The sequence below is a fragment of the Oryctolagus cuniculus genome, chromosome 8 (assembly GCF_964237555.1).
Source record: "Oryctolagus cuniculus chromosome 8, mOryCun1.1, whole genome shotgun sequence".
Taxonomy (NCBI): Eukaryota; Metazoa; Chordata; class Mammalia; order Lagomorpha; family Leporidae; genus Oryctolagus; species Oryctolagus cuniculus.
Window position 1 is genome coordinate 4,469,221 of NC_091439.1, and position 20,246 is coordinate 4,489,466.

The following is a 20,246-nucleotide window of genomic DNA, read 5'->3' on the forward strand; positions in this document are numbered from 1 at the left end:
ATAAACACTCACAAAGCTTCGCAATGAGGTATTCTTTGGGAGTTTACTCCAGGTTCCACTGTAGATTTGCTAAGGTCTGAGTTTGTCCCTAAGGGCTCATGTGTTGGAAATTTGGTCTTTGGTGATGCTTGGTGGTTGTGAAGCCTTTAAGAGGCAAGACTTATACAAAGTAATTAGGTTATTGAGGGAGCTGCTTTGGTTGAGATTAGTACTGATGAGTTAGTTGTTCTCATAAGAGCGAGTTACGTAAGAGACCAATTTTGATGCTTGAACATTCCTCTGACTTTCTGTCTTACGTGATTTCTCTTTTGCACAATACTCCCTCCATGATGCTGCTTGCCATGAAGTGACAAATCCAGGGGTCTCTCCCCAGAGGCCAGATGGATGGGGCTGCTGGTTCTCAGACTTTCACCCTCAAAATTCTGAGCAAAACAATCCTTTCTTTTTTTCTTTATTTGAAAGTCAGAGTTACACAGAGAGAATGGAGAGGCAGAGAGAGAGAAAGAGAGAGAGAGAGAGAGAGGTCTTCCATCTGCTGGTTCTCTCCCTGTTGGTTGCAATATCTGGAGCTGCGCTGTTCTGAAGCCAAGAGCCAGGAGCTTCTTCTACGTCTCCCACGTGGGTGCAGGGGTTCAAGGACTTGGGCCATGTTTCACTACTTTTCTGGACTATAGCAGAGTGCAGGATCGGAAGAGGAGAGGCCGGGTCTTGAACTGTCGTCCATATGGGATACCGGTGCTTCAGGTCTGGGCATTAACCTGATGCGCCACAGCACTGGCCCCACCTCTTTTCTTTATACTCTACCCGCCTTCAGGTATTTTGTTTTAGTAACTGAAAACGGACTAATGCAGCAAAGCACATGTTGTCCCATTTTACCTATGAGGAGCCAGATCATTTATCAAGCAATTCACACAATGTCCACGATATTTGATCAGAAATACACCAAGTTCATGTTCTATCTCTTATGGCAAACTGTGGAAGCAAATCAAAGACTGTAACTAATGGGCAAGAAAGAGGATGAGAAGAAGATTCTATTGCAGAGACTTCACCTAGCCCATAATACCCAAGCTCTTTCAAATAGCCAATAGTATTATAGTATCTTTTTTTTTTTTAAATAAATTGTTTATTTTGGAAAGCAGAAGTAACAGAGAGAGGGAGAGAATCTTCCATTTGCTGGTTCACTCCCCAAAAGGCTTTAACAGCCAGGGCCAAAGGCAAGATCTAGGAGCTACTTTTGGGTCTTACACATGGGTATCAGGGGCCCAAGCACATGGATTGTCTTCCCTGCTTTTGCATGTGTATTAGCAGGGAACCGGATTGGAAGTGGAGTGGATAGGACTCAAACCATACCCAGATGAGACGCATGAGATGTGAGTGCTGCAGATTACTCACTATGTCGTAGTGCTGGCCCCATGTATTATCCTTTTTAAAAATAAATTTATGCATCTGTTATAATATATAAAAATAATTGTTACTTTTAGGCAAAGAGTTCTGGAAGTTGAAAATTTCAAATATAATGTTTCTTTGTTAAAAAAAAAAGATACATGAAGAACTATGACTACAAAAAGAAGCCTGGAAGAAAGTATTAGCTGTGTCACTTTCTTGGCACCTAATCACCTGCTGTGAAATGGTTAACATCTGGTCTTGAGGACTGTTAAGTTATTTGGAGTGAATATCATGCCTTATACTTCTTTGTTGGATGCTAATCCTAAATTCTACCGGTGGTGTTTTGTAAACCCAAGACCTTGGATACACACTGGATGAATTTAATGGAAACCATTTCTCCAATATTCTGTATTTTCAGTTACCAAAAATGTTTTGTATGAGTTCAACGTAAGTCACTTTTGGAGATTTCCTAGTATAAGTCACTGTACTTCCCAAGATAAGTACACCATTATTAAAATGCCTTTTTTTATTAATTTTGTAAAGGAGTGTTGCTATAATTCTTTACAAAGTTTCAACTTATATATGTAGACATCTTTATAGGTGAATAATTTGATGTTTATGATTTTCATCAAAACAATAAGAGAGTAGGGAGAATATTATCTGTCAGCAGTGAATAATTGGTGATCTGGTTATAAATACATATGAATTTACTATCCTATTCTCTGTAATTTTTCATGTTTGATCATTTTTATAATAAAAAGCTTATACTTGTACTAAGATTGAAGATGATTTTTGCTCTATACACTAAATAGTGAAAAACAAATGACCATTTTTGGACACAAGCTTTTTTCCCAAGGAAATATTAAATATAGTTTTCAGCACTTCCTCCACTTCTTCCTCAGTCAGAACTTTAAACTCTACCAGATCTGTATTTTCCTTGTAATTGTAGGTCCTGAAGGTGAGGATGAGACCCACCAAACAGTGAACACCTTCTGGGGTCTGCAAGGAACAAATTGATTTGTCTAAAAATGGAGATGATGGAGATATTTGAAGATATGTGTTTGCAGACTCAAATTCTTCAATTGTTCGAGGTTGAAGAGTAAAGCAATAGAGTTTTCGGTGTGTTTTCCTTTCCAGAAGTTCAGAATTAAGAAATTCTTGGTCTGGAACATGTTGCTGTCTTCTGATTTGGTCCAGGTACCAGGTTTCTCCCTCTTCTCTCAAGCGGAATATGGAAGGCACTTGAGGCTGATCTTTCCCAGAAATTAACTCCACAGGCTGCCACATCTGGTAGGAGCGTCCAAACCCAGCATCGACAATGTAGTTCCTGCCATTGATGGTCACCTGTACTATGAGGTGAATCATGCCAGTGCTGTATTTGTCAGTATGACTGCCGCAAACAAACCCTCCTAACATTGTGGTCTCAAAACCAGTGGTAGTCAAAGCCCAGTACAAAAGATAGTTGACCTGGAGACACCAGCCACCTCTATTCCTCCTCACAATTTGATCAAAAATGGCCTCTAAGTCCAACTCCATGGACTCCCCACAGTGAATGCTAAGGTTCTCATAGGGAACAGTTCGGATCTGGTGCTGAAAAATGTCTGTAAGTGATTCCAAGTCCAATTTGTTCCTTGGGTTTTTGTAACCAATTCTTTGATAATATGCTTCAATATCCATGATACCCTAAGACAAGGAAAAGAGAACAAAACCAACTTGTATCACTTTTGAAGGTGGATATCCTAGGGTAGGCTAATGATAGCTGTAACATATTTAGATATGTATATGGGGCAGATGTTTGGCCTTCTGGTAAGATGTATATGTCCCACACAGGAGTGCCTGGTTACAGACCTGGGAGGCAGTGGTGATGGCTCAACTAATTGGTCCCTGCCACCCACATGGGAGACCTGGATTGAGCTCCCAACTCCTGATTTCTGCATGACCCAGCCCCAGCCCAATCTTGGCCCAGCTCTGGCTGGTTCAGGTATTTGGAAAGTGAATCCCAAGTGAACTCAGTAGATGGGAGTTTCTCTCTCTCTCTTTCTCATTTTGTATGCACATCTCACTCTCTAAAGCAAAAAACACAAAAAAATTAAAAATATGGGTCATGCCTTTGATATAGCAGTTAAGTTGCTGCTTAGGGCACCAGCATCTAATATCAAGGTGCCTGCATTTGATCCAGCTTCTTGCTACTGTGCACCCTGGGAGGCACCAATGAAGGTTCATGTACATGGGTTCTGGCTACTAATGTGGGAGACCTGGATGGAGTTTCGGGCTCCTGACTTGGGAATTACAGGCGTTTGCAGACGGAAGAACTCTTTCTCTCTGTATGACTCTGTTGCTCTGATTTTCAAAGAAATTGGACATAAATAAATTTAAAAATTAAAAAAAAATTGGAAATCCATGTTAAATGATGAGACAAATGATAAACATCTTATATGTGATTTTCCAACTCATTAATTAAAATGGGCTTATAAATAGTTCCTGATATAAACAGGAGATTATACGATAGAGTATATGGTATTCATATTACCTGACCCATTCAATTCTTTTAGCTGAAGCTTACATAATGTTTTCCACTCAAAAACTTTATTCAATCACTTAATGATTGATTTGATTGTTTCAATAAGAAGTTTCCTGAATCAAAATTGTGTATCAGCTGCTGATTTAGCACTTGCTTGCCAGCAGAAATACTTACTTTTAGAGGGACTTAGATTTACATACAAAGGTAGTGAATTCACACAGATAGAAAATGAGTACATGAAACAGGTAAACTGTTAGGTGGTGAGAATAGCCCTGGGGAAACATAAAGGGGATAGTAAGTACACATGGAAAGCTTCAATTTTCAAGTAAAGTGGTTAAAGAAAGACTCAATAAGCTGTTACCAGAAGGAGAGGTTGCGACATGGGCAAGGTTATTCCAGGCAGAGGGATTAGAAAATAAAAAGGCTGTGTTGGAAACTTCCAGAGTATTCCAGGGACATCTAAGCAGCCAGGGTGACTGGAGCAGAGTGAGAAACAAAGTGTACTAAGAGGCCAGGCTGGACATCATGGCCTCATCACCAGTGCTGGTATTTTGACTTTTACTCTGAGATGAGAAATCTAAATGACAGAGGGATGAGAGGAGGTGAGAAGTGAACAAGGTTTTCCATAATCAACACAATCATTTGGCTACTGTATGGGGTATGTTTATACTGAACTCTACAGATAGTCACAAGAAGTAGGTACGACCAATTCAAAACACATTTTCTCTAGCACCAGTGCTTGGCTTGTGGCTGGCACAGGACTCAAGCAGATCCATGAGAGCTGATTGAGGGACTCTTGCTGAAACCCAAGCCTACACATTTTGCTCCAGGGTTGTCTGCTCATTGGATATTCACCCAAAGCTGATGAGGAGAACTAGTGAAAAAACACCATGTCGCCAGCACTGTGCCTCACTAGGCTAATCCTCTGCCTGCAGCACCGGTACTCTGGGTTCTAGTCCCGGTTGGGGCACCGGATTCTGTCCCAGTTGCTCCTCTTCCAGTCCAGCTCTCTGCTGTGGCCTGGGAAGGCAGTGGAGGATGGCCCAAGTTCTTGGGCCCTGCACCCGCATGGGAGACCAGGAAAAAGCACCTGGCTCCTGGCTTTGGATTGGCTCAGCGTGCCGGCCATAGCGGCCACTTGGGGGGTGAACCAATGGAAGGAAGACCTTCTCTCTGACTGTCTAACTTTGCCTGTCAAAAACAAACAAACAAACAAACAAAAAAACACCACTACAGGTAATATGAACAACAAAAAATTACACTTATTTGATCTAATTCTTTTGGGGAAAGTTTTTGTGACTTGCTTTCAAGGATTCTCAGTCTGCTGAAATGTTGAGGGTGACAGTGGTGTACAGACCTCAACACTAACTCCTTTTAACATGCTACAGTCTGACATGATAGGGGCAGAGCAGCCGGCTCCTAAGTTAAATGGCTCCTAACCCTAACCCTAATTCCTAAGTTAAATGGTGAAAAGCTGAGTGTCTTTGTTTGCTCTCTTTTATTCTTTATTTCTTATTCTACAACTTCTCTTTGTTAACTCTTTCAATTTTTCTAGTGTTTTTCTCAGTCTCTGTTCTTGATACCTCCAGTGTTTCCCTTGGGTCTATCCATTGCCTTCCTCATCCTAACAGTGCACTGCTGTTCTTCCTCCACATATAGACAAGCTCTAAAACTCTACCACACAGGCACAGGGAGTACAACTGGTATTCATTCAGAATGCCCCAAACCCTCCATAGACCCTAAAGCAAAATTTTCCCCAAGCATAAAAGGAAGAGGGGAAGGTGGACTTCAAAAAAATAAGGTGGTTTATATATGCCTGGTCATCATTCTTTCAATTGAGAGCTTACTTTATACTTCTTTTAAATGCTATAATACGTTTTCAAGTCTTTGTCTCTTCCTGCCCCCTCTCTTTTGTTTTTCATCCTCCACCACATTCTCCTCCCAACTTCTGATTTTTTTTTTCAGATAAAATGTTGAGTTGGGGTTTTGTAACTGCAGGTGCATTCAAAAGACGTCAGTTTTTGTTAAGGGTTTGGATACTAGCTACATGTTATACCTTAGTAATACTTATATATTCTGTGAGTAAACATAAGAAATCTTACATTTCAAGTTGAAATGTTGGAATCACTTGGAAAGTAGTTGCCAGGAAAATGGCTGAATGAAACCATTGTTAGCTTTTTTTTTTTGGTGATTTGTATCATCTCTCTGCATGGATATACCCTTCCCTGTCAGCTTTATCATACCTGAAAGAGACGGCTTAAGTAGGCAGAGTGAACATACTTAGGTCACCTACTAAGGACTCAAAGAAATGCACTCAGTGCCTACCTTAGTAAGTTGAAGAAGGGTTGATCTTCAGTTTTAATTCAGATGACTTGGGGTATTTCTTCTTCCCAGCCTAAACTAAAAAAAATAGAAAAGACAGACTTAAAAACACACCACTACTTTTCTCTAAAACAAAGATTGTAGTTTTTGAAACATAAGAAATGAAGAATCACTCAAAATAACAAAAGTAGGTGAATTGATGGTGTAGTAAAAGGAATATGGGAGGGGCACTGATGGAAGAGTGTAGTGAGTGTAACAGTAGACTGGAGCCACATCAATGGACCCTAAGCCTGATGATTCTGGAAGCCATAGGAGGGAACCCTAAAACAACCAACAGTGACTATTTTCCATGGACTAAGCCAGGAGGGGTGAGCTGTGTGGCGAGCATGTCCCTGATCACTATCACCACACATGCCAAACACTAAAGACTAGTACGCAGTGGTAATACCCGGTCTTCCTTTGCGTGATAACCATAATTGAGTATCTGGGGGAAGAAAAACAAGGTGATGCTTTTAATATATGGCATCATCTGAAAGGACCTACCAGCCATGTGTGTTTTCTCAATTCATATTCCTTCACCTCAACCTCCACTGAAAATACTGAGGAGGCTAAGCCCAATACCAGCCATGCTAGAATCAGGAAACACATAAAAGTGGATACCGAGTTATATATACATGGATATGATGAGACAACAAAATGAAAATATACTGTGAGATTTGAGATTAGAAAACACATGTTTCTATCTATATAGGGGAACTAAAATACTCCATTAAGAGGCTATTGGAACCCATAATAGAGTTTGGTAAATTTGCAGGATATAAAATAAACACACATTTTTGTTACTCTCTTAGTTATCACAGATCAGGGAAAACATATGATATTTGCCTTTTTGGTGCTGGCTTATTTCACTAAGTATAATGGTTTCCAGTTGCACCAAATATGTAATGTATGGGAATGAAATTCACATTTTGAGATTTGATGATTATTTACAACCCTTGTCTCTACTGTTGAGGAAGTGTTTTTTTTTTTTTTTTCTTACTATTTGTTGAATACTTAGTGTGGTGTTAATCTTATGAGTATTAAGTAAACCGAAAGTAGATCAACAAAAAATTGAGAGAGAGAATAAGAGAGGAAGAAAGAGGAAGGGTGGGAGCAGGAGAAGGAGGGAGGTTAGGGTACGAAGGATCACTATGTTCCTAAATTGTCTATGTATGTGAATTCAAATAAATTCGTTTATGTTAAATTAAAAAAATTAAAACCAAAAAATCTACACACAAAAATAAACACACAAAAATCAATCTCAATCAAAACACCAAGGATATTCTTCTCACATCTAGAAAAAATGGTGCTAAAACCAATATGGAAAAACTAGAGATACCTAATAGCTAACACAATCTTAAACAACAAAACAAAGCTGGAGGCATCACAATATCTGATTTCAAGACATATTACAGGGAAGTTATAGCCAAAACAGCCTGTATCAGGCTGGCACAAAAATAGACATGTAGATCATGGAACAGAGTAGAAACCCCAGAAATTAATCCACACAGCTACCATAAATTAATATGTGAAAAATGAACTAAAATCAGTCCTTGGAGAAAGGACAGTCTCCTCAACAAATGGTGCTAGGAAAATTAGATCTGTGCATAGAAAACTATGAAAAAATCCCTACCTTACAAAATTCAGCTCATAATGAATTAAAGATAGAAAACTATGGCCTGATACTTTCGAATTCTAGAGGTAACCATTGGGGAAGCTCTGCAAGACACTGATATAGAAAAACACTTCTTGGAATTGACCTCATAAGCACAGGCAATCAAAGCAAAATTATGCATTACATTAAACTAAGATGCTTCTGCATGGAAAAGGAACCACTGAACAAAATGAAGAGGCAACTGTCAGAATGGGAGGAAATATTTGAAACTATGCAGCTGATAAAGAATTAATATGGATATTATAAAGACCTTGATCTTTAAAGAGCTCAAGAAACTCAACAATGAAAACAAAAACAATGCAGTTAAGAAATGAGCCAAGGACTTGAACAGGAATTTTTTAGAATTTATTTTCCCTCAAAGAAAATTTATTTAAAAATAAAGACTTTATGTATTTCATAAGTACAACTTGAAGAATACAGTGACTCTTCCCACCATACCCTCCCTCCCACCTACTCTCTCACCCCTCCTCCTCCTCCCTCCCCCATTCTTAGTCATATTCTCCACTAAGTTCCATTTTCGATTAAATTTATACACAGAAGACTAACTCTATACTAAGTAAAGAGCTCAATAATTTGCATGGAAAAAAACAAAAACAAAAGCAAAAACAAAAACAACAACAACAACAAAAAAACAAAGAACAAAACAAGACAAAGCAAAAAAACCTGTTCCTCAACAGTCAAGACACATCTTTTGGGAACACTTAAATTATAATACAACTTTTTGAGGACAGAGGTCCTGCATGAAAAGTTAGTGCACAGTGACTCTTGTTAATTCAACAATTAACACTCTTATGTATGACGTCAGTGATCACCTGAGGCTCTTGATATGAAATGCCTAAGCTATGGAAGCCTTTTGAATCCATAAATTCCATCTGTATTTAGGCAAGGCCATAAGCAAAGTGGAAGTATTATCTTCCCTTCAGAGAAAAGTACATCCTTTGATGGACACTTTCCATTGGGTTCTCACCCACAGAGGTCCTTTATGTAGGACAATTTTATTTCTATCTGTTATCATTATCAGACCCTTAATTGTATCCATGTGATCACTTTAACACTTATATTTTTCTGGCCAGCACTGTGGTGTAGTAGGTTAATCTTTTGCCAGTGGTGCCAGCATCCTCTATGGGTGCTGATTTGGAAGATAGCCCAGGTGCCTGGGCCCCTGCACTCACATGGGAGACCAGGAAGAAGCTCCTTGCTCCTGGCTTTGGACCAGCACAGCTCTGGCTGTTGCAGCCAGTTGGTGAGTGAACCAGAGGAAGGAAGACCTTTCTCTCTGTGTCTCCCTCTCACTGTCTGTAACTCTACCTCTCAAATAAATAAATAAAATCTTTTAAAAAAAGATAGTATTTTTACCACTCAGCTTAAAGGTATTTGGTGTCCTATGTCAAGTTTTAATTGTACCTTTAGAAGTAAGTCCATAGGAATGAATGCAGAACTATACAGCTTTGGAGTTACAAACATCATACACTTCATAATTACAACTTTAGAAACATGGTGATTCTTCCTACCATATCCACCCTCCCACCCATACTCCCAAACCCCTTTTCTTCTCCATCTCTTGTTTCCACTCTTATTATGTACTGAGATCTATTTTCAATTGACCTTATACATAAATGTTAACTCTATGTTAAGAGTTCAACAAATAGTATATAAAAAAACCCTGTTCCTCAAAAGTCAAGACAAGAGCTTGAACAGGCATTTTTAAAAGAGGAAATTCAAATGATCAAAAGGCACATGAAATAATGCTCTGATCACTAGTCATCATGCAGATCAAAACCACAATGAGGTTTCACCTTACCATGGTTAGAATGACTATCACCCAAAAATCAAAAAATAATAAATGCTGGTGAAGATGTGGGAAACAGGTACCCTAATCTGCTGCTGCTGGGAATATAAACTAGTACAACTATTATGGAAACAGTATGGAGATTTCTCAGAAATCTGAGAATAGATCTACCATATGACCCAACCATCCCACTCCTGGGGATTTACCCAAACAAAATGAAATCAACATTATGGAAGAGTTATTGTACCCCCACATTTATTGCATCTCAATTCACAATAGCTAAGATGTGGAATTGATCCAGATGTTCATCACCTGACAACTGGATAAAGAAAATGTGGTACATATACACTATGGAATACTACCCAGCTATTAAAAAGAATGAAATCATCTTTTGCAACAAAATGGATACAGTTGGAAACCACTATGCTTGGTGAAACAAACCAGTCCCAAAAAGCAAATATATATGTTTTCTCTAATATGTGAAAGTTAATATAGAATACAAAAATGTATAGGAATGAAAGCATTTCCTGTATTATGATTGCTGTCGTTAGCCCTTTTTTTCTATTCTTGTGGAACTGTGGTCTTCCTACCTTTGACTTATTGAATAATCTGGTTAGTGGTAGATTAAGCTTGTAGTTATGGGGAATTTAAATGATCTATTTGTCACAATTAAAGAAAAAGATGGAAGGAAGAAGGAGTTTGAGGGAGGGAGAAAGAGAAGGAGGAAAGTATGGTTCTATCTCCTTCTATATGTGCCTGTGAAATGCATGAAACCATTCTCTTTATATTAATAAAATTTAAAAAAACTTAAAATGTTAAGATTTACTCATAGCAAAATAAATCCAATTTAAATAGAAAAATAATGTGAATAGAAAGAATTTTCTTGTAGGTACGTGGAACAGTAAAATGTGTGGAACTAACTCAATATAAACTAAACAATGAGCTGATAAAATAATAGCTTCATGATTTTAACTATTCCAGACATCAAGCAAAGCTAACACATAAGTCAGGACAATCAGAAAGGAGTGTGTAGTTACAGCACAACATCACATTACTCACACAATGGGAAATTTGACATTCATCGTAAAGGCTGATGGAAAGATAAAGCCATTACCAAGGAAAAACAACCAGACATAGAAAGACGTCAAAGAAATCAAAGGTAAAAATATCTGGTGCTTCTGAAGAGAACTCAGAGAGTGTGACCGAGTTTTCAAATTGACTGTATATGAGTGAAATTAACAATCTTTTCATCTGATATTGTTTGGAGCCCTTGCCTATATTCCTAATGAACTAAAATCTTTTTGGTTTTTTGATTGAACACCTTATGTAGTAGAGCAAAAAGCTCTTGATTATGGCTGTTAGAACTTGCTAGGCTATTGGGAAACAAGTTGTTCACTTCACATGTGGCAAACTGATTCCCAATTAAGAACATCCCTGGGCCGGCACCGCGGCTCACTAGGCGCCGGCACACCGGGTTCTAGTCCCGGTCAGGGCGCCGGATTCTGTCCCAGTTGCCCCTTTTCCAGGCCAGCTCTCTGCTGTGGCCAGGGAGTGCAGTGGAGGATGGCCCAAGTGCTTGGGCCCTGCACCCCATGGGAGACCAAGATGAGTACCTGGCTCCTGCCATTGGATCAGTGTGGTGTGCAGGCCGCAGGGCGCCAGCCGCGGCGGCCATTGGAGGGTGAACCAACGGCAAAAAGGAAGACCTTTCTCTCTGTCTCTCTCTCTCACTGTCCACTCTGCCTGTCAAAAAAAAAAAAAAAAAATCCCTGATAGGGCTGGCACTGTGGCATAGAGTGTTAAACTCTTCAGCATCCCATATTGGTGCTGGTTCAAGTCCTGGCTGCTCCACTTCAGATTCAACTCCATGTTAATGTTCCTGGCAAAGCAGTGCAAAATGGCCCAAGTCCTTAAAAAAAAAAAAAAAAGAAAGAAAGAAAGAAAGAAAGAAAGAATGCCCATTGGTAGCTTTGGGATCTGCAAGGAAAGAAGGCCTACACTTCCAGGAATGGGGAGTCCCTACCTGCACTTCTGGGGAAGAAAAATCCTCGTCAAGGTCCCCACGGGTGCCTAAAGGTCAACCAATGAGGATCAAACCCGCCTCAACCTTTAACTCCCATGCCCTGTATCTATAAAAGGAGCCCTCCCGACTTCTGATGTGTGACTTCCTTGGCACCCCTCTGTTGGGACCGCAGAACCTCACCGGGGAGTAGAATCCCAATAAAAGCTTGTGAATTAATTAATTCATCTGCCTGGGAAAATTTGTTATGCACCGGACACCTTCCAGATGGTGCCGAAACCTGGGAGCTGAGGGTGCATGCCTCCCCTTTCTGGGTTTGAGGCCTCCTTGCTCCTTGAACCTGTCTGGTGTCCCAGGCTGACTATGGACCATGCTCAACCAACTGTAAGTAATTCCGCCCCTGCTCTCCCTCCCTCCTCTGGGTTGGCCCAGTCTCTGTGATCTCTGGCTAGCCTTACTGTCTGGACAGAGACCTCCAAATCGTTCACATGTGGGTTCTGTTCTCTGCTGATTAGCCTCCCAGTGGCTGTGGAGATATCTCGCTGCTGGCTTGGCCCCATATGGACTGACCTCTTATCCGTCTACTGAGTCCGGGGCAGGGGATGCCTTGCCCGAATTCCAGTAGATCCCTGGCTGCTGGGGAGACCATGGGATCTGGCCAATCCCGAGGGTGGGACTCAAAATGCCTCCTGGCCTGCCTCTTAAAGAACTTGAAGCAACTGGGACTGGCCCAGGACCTACGGCTTAAATGCCTAATCTGCTCCACCCAGGCATGGCCTAATTATGTGCTCGACAATGGATCTAAGTGGCCCCCTGATGGAGCCTTTGATCCCAATGTCCTCACCGACCTTGAGAATTTCTGCCGCAGGGAGAGATAATGGTCAGAGGTCTCCTATGTCCAGGCTTTCTGGGACCTCTGCTCCCACCCTATTCTCCTCTCCTCCTGCTCCACGGCCCAGGTCTTGCTGGCCAGGACCTTGGCCTCACCCCCTAAGGACACTTCTTCTGTGTTACTGCCAAACTCTCCACCCTCCACCTTTCAGACCCTCCTGAGTTCCTGGGGACCCAGCAGCTAGCCAGGAACCTCCCGCCCCCATACGCCCATTCTTCTGTCCTGCTGCCATGTTCTGGGAGTCCCTCCCTCTGCCTCCTCGCTGCCATGTTCTGTTCCGTTCCCTGCTGCCCCGCCATGTTTTGTTCTGCTCCCTGAAACCGGTCCTTCATCTAACCCCACTTTCACCATAATCTGCAATGAACCCCTTTCCCCATTACCTATGACTGGCACCCAGGTGATATCGCTGCTGCCTATAAGTGTGCACATGCAGTCACATGACCAGAAGCCCTGACACCTCCTCCCACTTAGAGAGGTGGCTGGGGCTGAGGGTATTGTGCATATCCATGTTCCATTTGTGCTACAAGACCTTGCACAGATAGAGGAAAGACTAGGGTCCTTTTCAGAAAATTCAACTAGGTTCATAAAAGAGTTTAGATACCTTTCTCAAACATATGACCTCACCTGGAAAGACTTTGATATTATCCTTTCCTCCTCTCGTGCTTCTGAGGAATGGGTACAGGTCCAACAGGCTGCATGAGACAAGGCTGACAAGGCCCGATTAACCAATCCCACTCCCCCACCAGGAGCCCAGGTGGTACCAGAGGTGGAGCCAGGATGGGGCTACCAGGAAGGACAGGCAGGAAGACAAAACGTGGCCAATATGATAAGATACTTACTGGCTGGCACGCACACTGTCTCCCACAAGGTGGTCAAACTTGATAGACTTCTAGAGGTCACCCAGCACCCAGGAGAAAACCCGGCTCTTTTTTTAAATGGGCTCACTGAGGTGCTAACTAAGTTCACCACACTGGATCCTCATTCTCCCATAGGGGCAGCGATTCTGGACTCTCATTTCATTTCCCAATCTGCCCCCAACATCAGGAAAAAACTAAAAAGGGTGGAGGATGGTCCAAAGACCCCCATTAGAGACCTTGTAAAGATAGCTTTCAAGGTCTATAACACTCGGGAAGAGGCAGCTGAGCAGGCACAACAGGCCAGGATGCATAGAAAGGTTACCCTCCAGACTCAGGCCCTGAGGGTCAAGGGCAACCAGTCCCCCGGGGCATGCTTCAAGTATGGATGAGAGGGACATTGGGCTTGAGCATGTCCCAACCCTCGCACACTCACCCGGTCATGCCCACATTTGGCCAATCGGGCCACTGGAAGAGCGACTGCCCCAGGGGAGGCCTGAATCCTGCACCTCTACGCGGAAGCCTGATTCCATGCTAAAAATACTGGGGATGGCTGAAGACTCGGGGACCCCTATCACCCTCACCAAGCCCAGGGTAATGCTCCAGGTAATGGGTAAGTCCACAGAATTCCTGGTGGATACAGGGGCTACCTATTCTGCCCTGCTGGCCTATGCATTCCCACTCCTGCCCTCTTCAATTTCTGTAATGGGGATCGATTGGACTCTCTCCCACCCTAGGTGCATGCCAGACTTGCATTGTCAATTGGAAGACCACCCATTCTCCCACTCCTTCCTGGTAATCCCTTCTTGCCTGGTCCCCCTACTGGGATGGGATATCCTATTCCAGCTGGGCTCCAATCCCTAGATTCTACCGTGACAACTTTCAGCTGCTCTCCTACTCCCTCTGATAGCTTCTCTAACCTCTCCCACCCCTTCCCCTGATTCATCAAACCCCCAATGGCCAATCTCTCCCATGAAGGTCAACCCAGCCCTTATTAAACTCCTGGAGGGCATTACGTGCCCTAACTGACCCGAATTCCCCATCTCTGAAGCTCACAGATGCGGCCTTAAACCCATCATTGACAAACTCCTCCAACAAAATCTCCTAATACCCACTAATTCCCCTTGTAACATGCCCATACTCCCAGTACGAAAACCGTCACATGAGTATAGACTAGTCCAAGACCTCCACGTGGTCAATGCTGCAGTTATTCCTATCTACCTGGTGGTGCCTAATCCCTATTCACTGCTATCACATGTTCCCCCCAAAACCTCCCACTTCATGGTACTAGATGAGAGAACACCACCACAATTCCGATGTTCCTTCACTGGATTACCAGCAATCCAGGTAACTGTCTTCTGTGGCAGAGTTCACAGATGTGACTGCTTTGGCAAATCCTCCAGATCAAAGGTCTGTATGATACCGACCACTCACTGGGGCTATAGTGATGGGGGAGGGCACCAGGACTTTAACTGAAGACAGGAGGTTGCTAGGGTTAAGGAGGTGCTCAAGGACCTGGGAGAAAACTTGTCACAAATACCCACTCAGTGGCGACCCTTGCCACCTCTCCCATGGAGACCCAACCCACCTCGCCTCTCATGCCCTGACTGGCTTTCATATATCTCTCTGTCTACCAGCTCCTCAACTCTTCTGATAGCTCTCTGGATGATGGTTGCTGGATTTATTCCACCCTGTTGCCTTTCTTTACAACTATTGAAGTCCCAACAAATTCTACTCCTGGACCCACTGATGAGACACCTTTTCCATTACTTACTAATCTCCCTCACCCAAAAAAACCTACACCAGTGCTTCAATCTAACCTCGTCATTATCTCCTGACCTACTATCCCCCAACCCTTTTTTCAACTTCACTCTGTAATTCCATGACCCCTATAAAGCCAGGAGATTTCTTAACTGGAGGTCACTTCCTCCAGTGTAGGAGCTCCCTATTCCGCTGTCTACCGCCTAATGCAACTGATATCTGTATTCCTGCAATTGTCCTCCTAGAGGTCTCCAAAACCAGTCTCTCCCAATACCAGTGCTGCAAAACGCCCATGCTAAAAGGGACATAATTATCCTTCCCTTTCTAGCGGCCCTAGGTGTTCTTAGGGGAGTGGGGACAGGAGTAGCTAGCCTGGCATATGGTACTACCCAGATACAGCAACTGGCAAACACCTTAAATAGGAATAGGGAGCTACAAAAAGTTGCAGCCTCCATTTAAAACTGCAAGATCAAATTGACTTCCTGGCTGATATAGCCCTTCAAAACAGAAGGGCATTAGATCTCAACTAGCAGAAAAAGGGGGAACATGCATATTTCTGGGGGAACAGTGCTATGCTGCTTTTTTACTAACAAATCTGGAGTGGTCAGAAACATGGTACAACAACTTAAGGAACACATTGCCAAATGACAACAGGAGTACCAGGACAACAAGGATGGGATCCATTGTCCTCTGTTCTCCCTTGGGTACTGCCAACTCTGGGACCCTTAATAACTGTAGGGATAATCGTATTGATTGCCCCTTGTGCTCTCAGGCTCATAAAAGATCGAATACAGGAAGCCTCCAGAATAGTGGTCAACCAAATGTTTTTCCATCCATACATGCCTGTCCCTGTGGAGCCCCAAGATACCCCCAGCAGGCCCCTGTAGACAACATCCCCAATCAGCAGGAAGTAGCCAGGGAGACTCATTGTCGCCCCTTTCCTATCATCAAAAGGCCAGGATGGTAGCTTTGGGACCCACAAGGAGAGAAGGCCTGCACTTCCGGGAATGGGGAGTCCCTACCCGCACTTCCAGGGAAGAAAAGTCCTTGTGAAAGTCCCCATGGGTGCCTAAAGGTCAACCAATGAGGATCAGACCTGCCTCAACCTTTAACTCCCATGCCCTGTATCTATAAAAGGAGCCCTCCCAACCTCTGATGCGTGACTTCCTTGGCCCCCCCTCTGTTGGGACCGCAGAACCTCGCTGGGGAGTGGAATCCCAATAAAAGCTTGTGAATTAATAGATTCATCTGCCTGGGAAAATTTGTTACGCGCCAAACACCTTCCACCCATTAGAATCCACTAACAAACCTCTATCCAAAGACTTTTCAGTCTAACCTATCAAATAGATTTCCTAAATCTTGCTTCTGCTAACATATCAGGAAAGTTTCTCTCTCACCTCCCTAGAGAAGGGCACTGAACTACTACTTGCAGTCTGATGTTGCCTAATGCTTGAGTTGCTGTTGACTTAAATCAACACTTCAAAACATTAATATACCTTAGTTTACCTTTAATCCGTTCTGTTGTTGACAAAACTGGATCAGAATTCTACCACTTGAACTACCAATGCTTTAATCTGGATTTTCTCAATCTTCAGATTTAGCTTTAAATTCATATTTGTATTTCGACTTAAGCCAGAACAGCTTATTCAATAGCCATAATTCTCAGAACCTTTCTACTCTTTGTTCTGTACTAAAAGCAGGCAATGCCAGCTATTCTTTATTGTGACCTCTTGACTTATTTTTCATTTCTATTTACATCTGCATTGACTAATGAAGAGGAAACATTTGTCAGGATTGTTTGCAATTGTTGCATTTCTCAAGGTATTTCCCTTTTGAGATTGCTTTTATGTTAATGTTGGCTCAATGATAAAATTAAATACCAACAGGATATGATTTTAGAATAACATTTTTCTTGGGGCCAGTGCTGTGGCTCAGCAGGTTAACACCCTGGTCTGAAGTGCCGGCATCCCATATGGATGCTGGTTTGAGACCTGGTTGTTACACTTCCAATCCAGCTCTCTGATATGGCCTTGGAAAGCAGTGGAAGATGTCTCAAGTCCTTGGGCCCCTGCACCCACGTGGGAGACCTGGAAGAAGCTCCTGGCTCCTGGCTTCAGCTTGGTGCAGCTTTGGCCATTGTGGCCATCTGGGGAGTGAACCATCGAATGGAAGACCTCTTTCTCTCTGCCTCTCCTCTCTGTGTAACTCATACTTTCAAACAAATAAATAAATCTTTTAAAAAAGAATATCACTTTTCTTTGCACAAGGATCCTTGTCTCAGTGTCTGGTTTTGTGGAACCAGACTTAATTCATCGGATAGTATTTTTGGAGCTATGTGAAAGGCAACCCTGAATACCAAGTAGACTTCCTCCCTTTCCTTGCAGACCAAATAGATGTTTGTTGTTTTGTGAATGCTTAGTGTTCAATAGCTGGACCAACCACTGTGATGTACCCCTAAGTGGCGTGCCACTTAACTTAGAAATCACCTCTTCTTCATGCGTCCCTGAAGAGCACATTGTCATGAAGAATTCATTTGCAAGTCTCAGTCTTTAGGATCTCTACATCAGTCATATGCAATAGTTATTTTCAATTCCTTTCTGTATAAAACATTTATTATTACCCCCATGAAGTTGTAAACTAGATCCCCAAAGCAGATTGATCCAGAGGCAGGAGGACCATGAGATCCTGCCGTCGTATCTTAAGGACTCTGAGCAACACAAATGCGACTATAGACTGAGCTGACTGTTTCATTCCTTCGGCACAGATTTCTGGCATTCCAGAATAGAAGATATGGAGACTAATAAGTAGCTTTTCTTTCTCTCCGTGTGGTATTTTCCTTCTCCTGTCCCTTTTCACCTCTTTTATCTATGTGAAAGTGAAGGGCTTGGCATTCCATTCAGTTAACACCTCCACCCAGTCCCCTCCACTTTGACAATCCCCATGGCTGGGGATGGCTAGGATAGCCATACCTGAAGACCCTATTCAGCTCTCTGTAGTGTGCAGAAGACCTGTGTCTCAGCATGGCTCCTAGGAAATGCCTGCAGTGGCCAGGCAGGCCATGCACATTAACAAGTAGGAGGTCAGAAAAGAAATCTAAAGGGAAACAATTCTACATTTGAAGAAGGTAAGAGTCAAACAATATAGGCTTGGGAGCAGGATACAGCAGGAGAGTTCATTGTGAGGGAGAGAGTTGAGTCAGCTATGACTAACAATGTCCAGATGTGGTGGGCATGATATCAGAGCACAGGAGAAGACCATTACATGCCATTGGCCTAGAAAGGTCCCTTCTATAGACCACATAGGGAGGAGGACACCCTCAGTCAGAGGGATGGTGGAATAGTTGATATTATATTTGTGTGTCCTGGAGACCCTCCCACTATGATTCCTTCTGCAGAAAAATTTCCTAAGAATTCCTCTTGAAACAGTCTTCAGACCACACAATTCAACCTCCCCAGACATTTGGGATTGCTAAAGGATTTCTGATCAGGAAGTGCCGGCAAGACATGGTCCTTTGGGATGTATCCTGTCAAGCAAAGAAGAGGGTGGACAGCACTGTTACAAGTACCCAAGAGGGAAAGCCAGGCAAGTAGGTTCCTTTAAACACACTAGTTATCTCTTAATACACATATTTAATCCCTATGGCAAACTTTTTAAGTAGGCACTATAACTAACTCCATTTTGCTGAGGAAAATAGTTTTTTTTTTTTTTTTTTTGACAGGCAGAGTTAGACAGTGATAGAGAGAGACAGAGAAAGGTCTTCCTTTTCCGTTGGTTCAGCCCCCAAATGGCTACTACGGCTGGCCTGCTGTGCTTCCTCTTGGTCTCCCATGTGGGTGCTGGGCCCAAGCACTTGGGCCATCCTCCACTGCACTCCCAGACCACAACAGAGAGCTGGACTGGAAGAGGAGCAACTGGGACAGAATCCGGCACCCCAACCAGTACTAGAACCCAGGGTGCCGGTGCCGCAGGCGGAGGATTAACCTAGTGATCTGTGGCCTTGGCCGGAAAATAGAGTTTTAAAAAGCTAAATGATTTGCTCATGTTCTCACAGCTTGAATGTGGTGTGGCCGTGACTCAGCCAGGGGTTTGAAGGAAGATTCTTCCACATTCATCATTACACTGTATAGTAATTGTGGCATGGCCCTCCAAATGTGGACCACACATACTTTCTGAACAGCCTTAGAGCTGAAATTCTGGTAAGGCGAACAATCTGGCCTCTGGACTCACATGTAAGATAGAATTAAACCCAGATCTCATAACCCTGCAGTCACGGAGCTCCACTTACCAGGTTTCCAGGACCTGCAATCAGGAACCGGGCTGAATGCTATTCTTTCACTTTCACATCTGCAGAGGAAGTGCTTTTATTGTGTTTCATATCTCCCCACCTCCAAATCCAGTAAGAGTCAGCACTGTGAACTCTGGGAAATGTAGTCACAGGGCCTCTGGTTGCCCAAGTGGACCTCTGGGTCGGCTTTTTTCACTAAAATGTGGAGAGATACAAGCACTATCTGCTGGTTTCATGCCAAGGCTGAGAGTTGTGCCTTTGTGTTACACAGGGTTCCTGCTGTCTGGGAACTTGAAGCCAGATTTCCCCCATCGAGAGAGGTGGAGGTGATGGTTGGATAAGGTCCAGGAAAAGCAGATCCAGAAATGTAGAAGAGAGCAAAGAAGAAGGTACAAGGTTTTAATCCCACTCCCAGTTTGTGATGCTTTCTTCATCAGTTCCTATAGGGTCTCCTTCTTTTATCCCTAGTCCTCACTCTATTTGCCTCTCTGCTCAAGACACTGTATACTGGTGTTGAATTAACATGAATTGACATCATGCTGATGTAGGCAGGCAGATAGGATAAAACTGATAAGGTCTGTGAGCTGGAGACCACACCTTCACCATGTCCCTGTGTGAACTCATGCCCCTATCTGACCCCACCTTCTATGCCCACCTGCCAATCAGACTACATAACCACACCCTTTATGAAGTGGATAAGTG

General features: G+C 42.9%; 1 protein-coding gene across 3 annotated transcripts; it reads right to left on the minus strand.

The window, feature by feature from the left end:
* Positions 1–1,897: 1,897 nt before the first annotated feature.
* LOC100328959 (N-acetyltransferase 1 (arylamine N-acetyltransferase)) lies at positions 1,898–19,657 on the minus strand. Of its 3 annotated transcripts, none has more exons than XM_008267255.4 (3): positions 19,545–19,657; positions 6,233–6,307; positions 1,898–3,069 (listed from the first exon to the last, which is right to left on the minus strand). In XM_008267255.4, the coding sequence occupies exon 3, from the start codon at positions 3,061–3,063 to the stop codon at positions 2,191–2,193; it is 873 nt and encodes a 290-aa protein (XP_008265477.3). In that variant the 5' UTR covers positions 3,064–3,069; positions 6,233–6,307; positions 19,545–19,657; the 3' UTR covers positions 1,898–2,190.
* Between the last annotated feature and the right edge of the window lie 589 nt (positions 19,658–20,246).